Below are 12,668 nucleotides of genomic sequence, written 5' to 3'. Positions count from 1 at the left end.
AACTAGTGGTAGTGCGGTGGTGTTAGTGAAAACTTAAAAAAATGTCATAAGCAGATGAGCCCAATGGTACTGATCATATTTATGCACAATGACAAATAAAGCAAACTTGCTAAAAAAAAAAGGTTTTCTGTTGTGGTTTGGGGTTTTGTTGGGGTTGTTTTCCTGTTTTTGCCTCCCTGTCTGTGTTTTCCCCGGTCCTGTGTGTCTGATGTGTCTCCTGTTTCCGGTAAGCGTCTGTATGTTCTGTTTCCTGTTTTATTTGATAGTCAGCTTCCTGTCTGGTCTGGTCTTGTCTTGTCTAGCTTCACTTTGTGTGTCTGATTTTCCGGCCCCGCCCTGATGTGATCCACCTTATGTCTCACCTGTTCTCCATTACCTCGTTACCTCTTGTACTTAAGCTCTGTGTTTCCCTTGTTATGTGCCAGATCGTTTTGTCCCATGCCGTATGAAGGCCTGGTCGTCAGCCTGCCTGTTTACTCAGTCTTGTCGCATCTTCCCTGTGAGTTAATCCTGTTGTTCCTTGTGCAGTTTCTTTGTCTTTGTTTTGGCTTCTCCGGACCGGTTTTTCAGATTTTTTTCCATGTGGGACTTTTCTTCGTTTTTACTCCTGGATTTGCCAGCCACTGTTGCTCCCTGTGTTTGCCTTAATCTTCTGTTAATAAACTCCTGTTGAACCCCGCCTACCTGCCTGCCGTCCTCATCTCTGCATTTGGGTCCAATCCTCACTCACCCATAACAGTTTTCATACATACAGAAATTAAGTTTGCTAACTATAACAAATTTGTTGGATATTGGATGTGAAAAGAAAAAAATGGTTCTTCCAAAACATTGCACTTTAGATCTGTGTGAATTTCCCTAACCAGGAGTAATTTATTTAGTTCTATATGTTATAGGTATCTGTTCAAAAAATGTTCTATGCAAAATGTACTTTTAAAGAAAATATAGAAAATAAATATTTGTGTTTAGAGTGTAACAACCCAGTTACAGTGTAACAACACAGGCTTGAACCTGCTGGCATTACTCTGCCTATTTCTCACGTTGAGCCATTTCAGTCAGGATGTGGTACAGTAGGTGTTAAAATATAATGACTCATTCTCAGTCTCAGAGGCACCACCATACTGTTATCAAGGATGCCAGCATTTGATTAAACTCAACACGCACTCCAACCTAAGAAAGCAGCTTAGAATCCAAATAGAGGCTTTGAATTTTAGGAGAAGGCATCTTTACATAAACATGAATTCACAGCTAGGCCCAAACAATACTTAATCCACAACATTCTTTGCGTTCCATTTGACAGCTCAGTGTCTTGTAGTCAGCAGAGAGGACCCTGCTGACTACAGTATTTTCTGAACAGGTCCTGTAAAACCTAACTTCTTTCCAACATCCCGGGGCCTTTGTCCATGTAAACAAAGCAGCAAACCGTCGGCCAACAGGCTTCGCGGTGTGGTCTGGAGGTACAGCTGCCAGTCTGCCCGTCTCTGTTCAGACCGCGGCTCTGATTAAAAGGCCTGTTAGACTGCTAATCAGCAGCACAGCAGCCATTTATCCTCAATTCCGTAAAAACAATCTAAAAAAACCGCCTGTTTACTGATTAAAAAACCACCAGCTCTATTTGCTGCTGAGTACACCAGCCTGAAATCTTCAAGATTTATTTCTGAAACAGAATTAGGCATTTTCAATTTTCAAAATCTAGAATGGTATGATTACATTACTCAGTCATTCAAGCGGCTTGAAGTTGTATATAATAAAATATGGGCAAAATCATGTTTTGAAATATGTTGTTCAAACCAGCTGTGCAGGTTTTGATGCAGGAACCTTTAGAAAGCAAATAGTTTGAGAGTGCAACTTTTCATCAAACTTCTTTCAAAGGCAGCAGCTGCAGGTAAATCATTACCAGATTCTATGCTGAGGTGTTAGAGAACGACGACAACAATCATATTAGTGACCGCAGGAGCCAGGACAACACAGCAATGTCTCAAATGCAGTAAAGCTGTCAGTTATACATATTATGTTATATCAGTATATGAAAAGCGTTCAAATATTAAAAGGCTATGAAGAAATGAGAAAGGGTTGAAAATATTATAGGGTTTTCTCTGCTATTATACGGCTTAGGGATTTTAAGGGATTTTGCAGACTCTCCAAGCATTTGAAAATAAAAACATCGTGGAGAGCATCTCGACGTTGAGCAGACGCAAGGGACAAGAGTCTTCCAGGTGCCTTCTGCACATGTGCCGCATGAAGATTAGCATACACAGTGGCACTAACAGCGCCCCAGCAGTACATACACCATGCACGTTGCTCATACAGCGGCAGCTTCAGTCCACATATTAGCAAGTGTGTGGCGGAGAGAGAGAGGGGGGAAAAGAGAGAGAGGTGTGTTTGTCGATGAGTATGAAGTTAGCAATAATGTCATAGCTGTGAACGTAGCATGTCAGTCCGTGCACGGTTTATCTGTCGGTGAATAACAAAACAAGTCCTTAAGACCCAAGGGGAGTTCCTGTGCCTTGCTTGCTACGCTCTGGTTAAAATGAAAGGGAAATAGCCATGGAGCTAGTGACAACTTCAGCACAGGCTCACTAACTCAGGGCGTTTTCACACCTGTAGTTTGTTTGCTTCGGTCCGAATCCGTTGGTGAGTTTGTAAACTTGGAGCCATATGTCTTCAGTCTGTTTGGTTTGGTTTCCCACCTGGACAAATCCATGCATACCAAATTGCGTCATTACAAATCAGGAAAAAACATCCAGCCCTCTTATTGGACGGATTTGTCTGGGGGTGGGAGCAAGAAACTAAATACAGGAAGAAGGTCCTGTGTTCTGGTCTAGTGGTCAAACCAGTTCATTTCATTAAAGTTATCAGACATTGTTTTGCAAGAGAAGTTTCTACATCTGCTCTGGTCAATCTGTCTGCAATGTTAGCGGCAGCTGGTTTGACTACGGAGAGACGAGTGACGGACTAAAGGCTGTCGCTGTGAAAGCGGCCTTAAGGTGGGTTGATCTTTAAGGTGGACAAGCTACTTTCATTTTAGGGACTAGCCACTCCTCCAACTTTATTGATCTCTCCCTCGCGACAACCAACAACCTCTCAGCTTTATGCAAATAATTGCCCGATGATGTCACTGATATGCAAATGACCACTTGACATCATTTTCATCCAATATTCACAGCTGTTGTAAATATGGCTCCTTCACTAAATACTTCTCTGGTGTATATTAATGCGCATAGTGCACTTGCAGACGCAACGCTTCTCTGAGCTAGTGAGAACTCTGAAAAGGCCGCCAAGTTGTGTTTAGAACAGAAAAGGGTAAAACAACTGGCCTCTAAACACAGAGGCAATGAGGCCACTCAGTCAAAACAATGAGAATCTGCAGAACAATTTAAGGTAAATTGTCCGTGAGTTACCCGCAATTATTTTACTGTTTAAAAAAAAAAAAATCACAGCCATATGCTAATCTCAAGTGTATTTAGGAATATAAATTCTGATAAAACAAAAACACCTCTGATGACACATTCACCAGTGAAACGTTGGTGAACAGGTTCAGGTCACAATTATTCAATATTATTCCCCACGTTTTGTTTACTGGTGAAAATGCTATAACAATCACAATAAATTCAGTTGACGTCATTAATATCAAGAATTTGCCCAAATAACAGAGGTTTTGAAACAGTCTTTCAGAATCATCTATATTATTCTCTTTTCAAACTTGTTGTATGGTAACAGCAGCTGACAATTAGCAGCTTTTGTAACCATTCAAGGAGCCAAATAAGGTGTGCTTTTAGGACAATCCACACTCAACTAATTAGTCGTATGGAAACATTATTAAACTCACAGATTTACAACACAAGTCACTATCTGAAATGTAAACTAAATTTTGTTTTGTGCGTGAAAAATATAATACTTGTGCGCACCATTAGTACAACTAGGATGATGTAACCACTGACATTTATTTGTTTCCTGATGTTAGTAAAAAATTGGCTGTTGAAATGTCTGTGAGTGGGGTGTAAAAAAAGAATGAGCCTACAGTATGAGAGTGTATAGTATGACTGAAAACTGTCACAGCAGACAAGTTATTAGAGGAGGTGGTGCCCTCTGGTGGATAATTAAGAGACATTTATCTAAGATAATACATTTCTGCAACATGGTGGACTGAGGATGGACTTAATATCATAAATAACTGTTCAATCTCATGCAAAACAACTTTATGACATTCTTTAACAAAGTTGTTTGTAGTATTAGAATACTACTGTAGGCTTACATAATATTTAGTTCATTCACTGAAATTAGAAGGGGACAAAGTATTACTTACAGTATGTACACAATAGAATGATATATACTATATTGCTATGAAACAGCCTTACATTTTTTTATTGAATGTAAATTCAAATATGGACTCTTTTCATAAAAACAACACAGTTACTAGAACACTGTAAAAGACTGTTCTCTTTGGCAAATATATTGTTACGCAGATTGCTTTATGATCTTGCAGCACATTAGCAATGAGCACAAACATAGATGAACCACCAACGTTTGCCTTGTTGTAGCATCGGTTTTCAACATCCCATGCTTAAGGAACTATCCACTTGTAAGAACTTTGGTGTGGAGAAATACTGTTAATGTATTTTAGATACAATAAGGTAAGGTAAGTGACCTGTTATGGTTGTGGGCCATTTCAGTCAGTCATTGCCTCAGTTGGCCTGGCTGACAGTGACCAGTCTCTGCCTGATAAACTGGTTCTCCTCCAGCATCTTGGCCATGGTCCTAAGAACTGCAAGCTTGGCCTATCCAGGACAGGGGACACATTCCCAAGAAAAGAAAGAGGGAGTTATAAAAAATCTTGGTAGTCTGGTACACAGAATACAATGTACATGTGTGTCTGTATGGTGGATGAGGATGAAAAGTAGGCTCTACATAGTTTTCGACTACAACTGGTTGTTAAACTTAATAGCGAAAGCTTAAGGGGAGACTGGTCTCTAGAAATTAAGTTACATTCAAATATGCATATATGTATGGCATAATTCTGGATATTTTTAGTGGGCCTAATAGAATTTTGAAATGTACGTTACCATGTTTAATTTTTTTGTTTTTTATTAAGTTGAACACAAAATTGTTGAACTTTTCAAGGACCTACCTTTTCCTTCTGGTTTATTGCAGTGCTGGTGGGGTTTTCGGTGAAAAGGAAAACATCTCCACCAGCAGAGTCAGAATCAGTGCCAGCACCTAAAAACAACAAATAAATGCCAATTTAAAGTTTTTGCTGACAGTTAAGTCTAACGTTCACATTATGCAGTACTGGTTCATATACTATTAAGACTAAGTTAGTAGCTACCACAGTCTCTAACTAGCTAGCATTAGCTAAAGTTAGCTGATTTTTAGCTAGCTGGCTAACATAAACGTTAAATTAGCTAGCTAGCTACCTCCTTGGCTCACAGTTGACTTGATTTTATTGGCGGCGGTCTCTACCATCCATCTCGGTATTTTATCTTCCTTTGTCGCCTTTTTGGACAAAGTGTTGTTGTCGAGTTTTGGAAATTTGACTTTTAAATGGAACCGACCTTTTTGACCGCTAACTTTAACTTTACACATACTGCCCCCGCGCTTGTCCCGAGAGGGGGGCTCTTTCGGGAACATAGTCTGGTCTGTTCGTGGTTCAGCTCTCTGACTGGAGCCAAGTTGTGAGCCAAAACAAGGTACATACACGGTCTTAACTGGCGGCATATTTCCCTATCTAAACAAAAAGACACTTGCTCTAGCCTTGGCCAACTATCTGGTCTGGACTGTTTTTCTTTTTGGGATTCAGCCAGCAGGTGGCACTGTATTATCCGGGTAACGTCGCTTTTAACCAACATGCAGTTTGTGTTTAATGTTTAATTACACATCCATGACAAATATATACATAGTTACTAGGTGGTGCTTATTGTATGTAGCTTAATCTATTAACAATGCATCGCTTTGAATAGCTCAGACGTTTTGCGTTTCAAATTTTAATCCGTTATGTAACTAGTGACTATTTAAATGTAGTGGAGTAAAAACTACAATGTTTCCCTCTGTATATAGAGCATGGACTGTAAATATAGCTAGAGTATTTAAAAAAAAATAATAATACAGGACTAAACCACTATGTATTTGGAAGACCTCCCTGTTGCAATAAGCATTTCATAAAAGTGGAATTGTGTTTAAATGTATTAGTGTTGTAAAATCTCATGACATTTTGTTGCTGGGACTTTCATTAGATTAGAAAAGGTTTGTTGGGACAAAAAACAGGAGGTGTAGGAGAACTAAATAGCACTCGCCAAGGCTTGAAATAAGCCTCAGCATATAAATACCTCTGACCTGATTCAACATGGCCCACCAGATGTGCCAAAAAAAAGAATTGCTGTCACACAACAAATGGCATCAGGTGCAAGACTCCCATTTACTGGAAAACCTTTAGGGGGCAACCCAATTAACCAGTGCCACTCAGAAAATACTAAAATAAAAAGCGGAAAGCCTTCGTCTTGTGAATCAACATTTGCCATATAATTCTTCCTCACAGCTGTTTTATTCGTTCAACAACTCACATTACAAATACTTCAAATGTATGCATACAGTTACAAACAGTTGGCAGCAAATGAATTTATGACATTAGATCTTTGTTTTACTTCAATACTACAAACCAACTATAAAAACTGACGTCTGTATTGTAGCGTAAATTAATCAGGAAGAAAACATAAAAATTGGAACTTACGTATAAATGTGAAATGACTTAATAAAAATCAAAATGATATCAGGTAAAAAAAAAAGTTAATAAATATAACCTTCCCAGCATACAATTAAAAACGATTGAAATTTTGCAATCAATACTAACAGACATAATCATTATTCTTTTCATCGGAAAATGTGGAGCACAATACAGCAATTAGAAAAACTAGACACATCAACAAGTTTAACACATCACCCCAAAAATATAACAAAAATCTGATCAAAATGATATACATTTCAATTGAAAATATAGCAAATGCTAAATACATTATTGACCTAGTATATACAATGTTTTCAATCACAGTAGCATGGTAGTAGCAAAATAAGTAAATAAGCACAAAACTAATGTTTAAAAATAAATTCAGGTATAAATTAGTTTTTTTTTTTTCTTGCAGACATCAGCATGAACAATAGGAAACAAATAATGTGTAAATGACTGCATGGATTAAATGACTTACACTGCGGAGACTTGTTTCTGGAAAGAATAAGTATTGCACATAATGGCTCAAAGTTAACTTGCAACATTAAATCACATTCAGGTTATGTCCCAAAGCATGCCACATCACAAAGGGGGTCAAGTGATCAAGTCTCCTCACCTATGTCCTACTGAGTGTCCTCAACATAAAACACATCCAAAGTGTTGTCACTGTGTAGATTGCATAAACATCCTGTCTGTGTAAGGAAGGCAGACTCCATCATGTAAAGAGGCTACAAGAGAGGTGATCTCAAAGAAACGTTAAAAAGGAAAAAGGAGATCTAGTGCATTACATTAGGTCCTGCATTAACGCTAGCCATGTTATTTATGTATTACATTATGCATGCCAAGAATAAGTAGAACTTACAGGCAGTCCCAGAGAGAGGATCTAAATATTCAAACAGCTGATATCCACTCCGGTGATAGAAGGGAACATTGACCAAAGCCAAAACATTTACCCTATTGATAATTGTATAGACTACACCTAGGAGCGGAATATCAGAATATATTTTCAAGACTATCAAAATCAGTTTAGAAAGGTCTTGTCATGCCTTAGGATCCTGTAATTAGGTTTATTAGGACAGAGGAGAATCCATATATGACTGGCTAATGATAGCCTTATTTTATTTTTATCTACAGAATCACACCTATGCACCAGACAATTTCAGATTCACCAGCACTTAAATATATAAAAGCTAATTGAAAATTATATTAATATCATTCATTTTCTTTTTTAAATTAAGTTTACCATAAATGCAGATCTCTTAGTAACAAAGGTACAAAATTATTTTTCACCAAGTGAAAAAAATGAGGTATTGCAAAAGGAGTTCTCCCATCTGTGAAAAATGTGCCTAAAATGACTATTGAAAAAAATATTTAGAAAAGTAGTGCATAATAAATGTATATATGTTCATGACAAAATAATCAGCTATAAAACACTGTACAAAAATCAGCAGGCCATGTATAAAATAATATCTTTATCTCTGTGACAGCAAATTCTAGCTACTACCATATCCAACCACAACACTTGTGATAGAAGCTCCAGTCATGGTAGAGCGTGCAGTGGTACACCATGAGGACAGCTCAGGAGACTGGACTGTGCATTCCCATTAGTTTGTACTACATTAGCATGTTAGCTTCCAGTGCTAATATCCCTGACAATATAAAGTGAGCAAATACTACTGTCAATACCTGAGCCCTGAGGGCTGTGTCTTTATTAGCCGACACCCACAAACCGAAACTCCAGACAACTCCAGCCTTTCCTCTGCCGAATGACAAGAAGGACACAACATTATCCTGAAAACCCTCAGATCAACATCTGATTTGATGATGTGTTTTAGGCCAATCTTTGGTTTGCCCTTTCTGGTTACAAAGTGTCGACTTATAAACCAAAACCTATAAACTCATGCCAGCAATCAAAACGCATGTGCCAGACCGAGGGGAGATTTTGTTATGTAACGTGGCCTGATGCCATACACTGAGCTTCTTGGGAAAAAAAAAACTCAATCGTCCGACCGTCTGAAACGGTTTGCCTCCTCTGTTCAACCCAATCATTTGCACTCGACCTTTGGTAAATGGTACAGTTGTTCTCTAATCCTGCAAGCGAAAAGTAAGAAAATGCACCCTTCTTAAACTTCCACAGTTAGTATACTGATTTAGGTATGATGAACCTCACTTAAATTTTATGTTACTCTTGACAACAAATGTAAGCAGCTTTGCCAGCTAACACGAAAAGAAAGTACAGTCAAATCAGAAAACATCTAAATCCAAATCTAATGCATCCATATGCTCATGCACACTTAAAGTCAAAACATAAATGGGATTTCACTCTCTTCTTAGCATTTACTTCTTTTAGAAGGCCCAATTAAAAAATAAAATAAAAAATAAATTAAGTTGTTTTTTTGTTTGTTTTTTTAAACTTAAAAGAAAAGTGCATTTATTTTTCATATCGTAGCCCATACCCTTCCCCTTACTACCCCGTTTCTTTCAATCCCTCCCCGATTCTGCATCGTCTCCCACCCTTTCCCCATCGCCTCAGTTCCAGCGGAAGGAGATGTGTCGCGGTCGGTCCCCTCCCTCCTTCACCAGCGGCTTGTGGAACTCGCGGCCGGCCCGGGAGTGGATCGCTGCCCAGCAGTACTCACAGTAGTACTGCAGACAGGTCACGTTGGCGCAGAAGAAAGGAGCAAACTTCCCCCCACAGCGGGTGCCCTGGCACTCATCACATAGCTGGTCGTCCAGGACATATGGCTTCACTTCCACCTGAGATGAAATGGAAGACAGGAACACATTGTCAAAATGGAGGTCGAAAAAAATGCCAATGCATTCACAGCCGCATGTCCGATAGCTTTCAATTAATATTATATGAACATCTACTCTTCTTTTTTTTAAGACTTGAATAAGAAGCTGCTCACGTCAGATGGACTCACCCGTTTATCAATCTCCCCGTGCTGCAGTTGAACAAATCGGGCACTAATGGCTGCAATGTAGCTTTGCTGATTGGAGAAGGCTACTCGCCCCGCCCCTTTTGGATACTTGAGTTCAGGGTCTGTGTCAATGCCAGCGTAACACACTCCACCATACAGACGGTCCATGATCATAGCCAGCTCCACTGGAAGAGCAATACACAATAAATGGGATCAAAACAACTCCTAAGAATGCAATACATTTCAGGGTCACACGGCACACACGTACCTGCACGTAGGGGACGAGGGACGCCGCCTACAAAGATAGTTTTCCTCGGGTCCAATGGCTGAGAACCGTCCATTACAAAGTCACTGTCGTTGAGGTTCCAGGGCCGAATCTGGACCTACAAAAAACAAGATTGAAAAACAAATAATTATGATAAAACAGCATTTGTTTCCCCCCAGTAAGATACAGTTTGGAATGTGAAAATGAAAAGGGGCTTGCTGCTTAAGTATTGGGGATTAACACATTTCTGTGGTTCAATGGGACTACTATTGCAGGATATTATTGTTGGTGGCAGGGTGACAGTGGCAGGGCATTTTTACCAGAAGCTTCTGTATGAAATGTGAAATACTGTAGATGAACATACTGGTGAGGTCATCATTTCTACATTTTGTCACGTGTTGTGCTGGGCTCAAAACCTGCCATGTCTACGTAAGAATTCATAATATAACTGAGCCTTCAATTGTTCAGGATTATTAGTCCAGCACATTTTTACCAGTATATTTTTCAGTAAAATATTGCAGTGACCATGAGTAGTGCACTAAACCTACCGTTGACATGTGATGGGTTACCACAACAAAGCACTTATTTGGACAAACAAAACAAATTAATCTGTACTGAACTTTCCAGTTTTCTGACATACACTGACAGGACAAAGGCCGCTTATGCCAGTCAACAATTTTTACACTTGTGTTAGTTTTGTACTTGCTGGGCAAGACAGATAGCATGCCTGTAGCAACTAAACAGAATAAACCACTTACAGGCTTGTCTTTGATGGTGGGACTGGAGACACACAGGTAAAGCTTGCCATCCTCCTGAATACAGGCATCAATCAGGGCCTGAACAGAGCTCTCGTCTTGGAACAGCAGGAATGCATATCCTGATAGGTTGGACAAAAAACAATGAGCGCGCACCACCAGCACATACGCATCATCACAGTGCTGTAGAGTCAACACGCTGGCAGACATATAAATGTTCAACTGTTCAAATGTTTTGACTCACCTTTTGGTGGGAAATAGGACTTGCTCTCCGCCTTGTGAGGCCAGTCAACAAACAAGTGACCAAAACGGCGGAAACTGGCGGTAATTTCATCTGAAAAGGTGTACTCAAATCAATTAGTTATGGCATTTTGTCATCAAAACTAAATTACAATTTGAGTTTCATATACAGTATTGCTGAAATGAGGCAAAGGAGTTTTAAAAACAACTTTTGTCATATTAACACATTTACAATAAAGTCTCACAAACTATATTAAACTGTAGAATTTTCACTAGCCAAAAAGTTCAATACGGATTTTTTTATCATCACTACAAACATAAATATAACTTCAAAACAGACATTATCTGCCTCTGACAGCATACTTGTGCCGTGACTTTGTTATGACTTTGGAGCTACAATGATGCAGATGAAAAGCATCCTCTGTAGCCATAACATGTCTTCACCTTCATCTATGTCTGGGGGCAGCCCTCCAACAAACACTTTGCGCGAATACCGCTCCACACGTTCACCGTTGAGGTGGGGGAAACAGTGGGCCGAGCCGAGGCCAGCGAGCCCCTGGTCGCCAGAATCGTCTTCTCCAAAAGAGCGCTCATCCTCCATGGGGAACAGGGACGAATGGCCTATTGGAGAGAACCATCTGGATTACACATACTGGCTCACACACAAGCTTAGGGTTTTGAAAACGTATAAACATTCACTGGGAAGGGAATTTGATTAAACGTAAATACATTTATGTCAACAAATGCATGCAAAAGCAGCCATGGGTGCTATTTTTGATGACACAGTAAAAAAAAATAAAAAAATAAGCATGTCTTAACGCTACTAGGTCTTGGCAGGCAACACGGAAAGGCTTTCACGCCCTGCAGAAAACGGGGCTTAAACCCGGACAATGTTCAAGGCAAAACAATCAGTGACACTGAACAGCCAAGCAGACAAGTGCAGAGGCAAAACCACAACGTCATCATTTCAGGGGTCATTACTGCTTTCTCTAAAAAAAATCACACTGAAGGAATCAAGACACATTCACATCTTTACCTCGTCTTCTGCCATAACTTCTTGCTGCATGTAAAACAACACAAAAACACTCTTGAAATGGCTTTTTGAAGAAGGCACAAACTGAAAAAATACCAAGTAAAAAACTGGCAGGGCTTGAATCTAATTAGTTAGATCCTCCAGCTGAAATGGCTACTGTTTTTTCCAAATGAACAAACACTTTGAAATGTTCACTAGCCCAAATGCCATTCATCAAATGTATCCATTTAAAGCTTAAGTGTGTAACTTTTAGATATAAATGAGCGTCCGTTACATTTAAGCCATTGCCAAATGAGTTGCTACAAATCTAATTAAGACCATCAGCTGCACACACCTGTCTCTCTATTTCTCAGTATAGCTATGTTTTCACCAGTATCCACACACTGCAATTGATACCAAATTGTTATTGGGTATCAATTGCAGTTGGTTTGATATAAACTAGAGAGAGAGACCAAATGGCGTGTAATTTACCCAACAGTCATTAAATGCCTCATTAATCACTTATGCTTGACCTGCATTTTTACTAAAATGTATTGTGCAACCCTTTCGGTAACTCCCCCACATGATTGAAGAAACAGTGCGAATCGTTGTAATTGAAAATAAAATGCTCATCGCTACGCATAGAAGAAATTGTTGACTGGATTTTTATAATCACTACAAACATAAATACAGTGGGTACGGAAAGTATTCAGACCCCTTTAAATTTTTCACTCTTTGTTTCATTGCAGCCTTTTTCCAA

The 12,668-nt window shown here is 39.2% G+C and overlaps 1 protein-coding gene across 6 annotated transcripts in view; it reads right to left on the bottom strand.

Moving 5' to 3' along the window:
- Positions 1 to 6,513: 6,513 nt before the first annotated feature.
- The window catches only part of LOC117951510 (cytoplasmic polyadenylation element-binding protein 4-like), a 12,725-nt gene continuing 6,570 nt past the window's right edge, over positions 6,514 to 12,668 (bottom strand). For 3 of the 6 annotated variants that reach the window (XM_034883253.1, XM_034883250.1, XM_034883251.1), the window contains 7 exons: positions 11,933 to 11,956; positions 11,341 to 11,517; positions 10,901 to 10,990; positions 10,660 to 10,778; positions 9,905 to 10,019; positions 9,640 to 9,821; positions 9,216 to 9,472 (listed from right to left, as the gene is read on the bottom strand). In XM_034883253.1, coding sequence (XP_034739144.1) covers positions 9,245 to 9,472; positions 9,640 to 9,821; positions 9,905 to 10,019; positions 10,660 to 10,778; positions 10,901 to 10,990; positions 11,341 to 11,517; positions 11,933 to 11,956 — 935 coding nt within the window. In that variant the 3' untranslated portion in view covers positions 9,216 to 9,244. Of the gene's footprint in view, positions 9,473 to 9,639; positions 9,822 to 9,904; positions 10,020 to 10,659; positions 10,779 to 10,900; positions 10,991 to 11,340; positions 11,518 to 11,932; positions 11,957 to 12,668 lie in introns of all 6 variants that reach the window. The other 3 variants (XM_034883254.1, XM_034883255.1, XM_034883252.1) reach the window with 2 other exon arrangements.

Source organism: Etheostoma cragini, chromosome 10, assembly GCF_013103735.1.
Source record: "Etheostoma cragini isolate CJK2018 chromosome 10, CSU_Ecrag_1.0, whole genome shotgun sequence".
In the NCBI taxonomy this organism is placed as follows: domain Eukaryota; kingdom Metazoa; phylum Chordata; class Actinopteri; order Perciformes; family Percidae; genus Etheostoma; species Etheostoma cragini.
The sequence above is the reverse complement of the archived record's forward strand: the minus strand, read 5'-3'. Positions and strand labels throughout refer to the sequence as shown.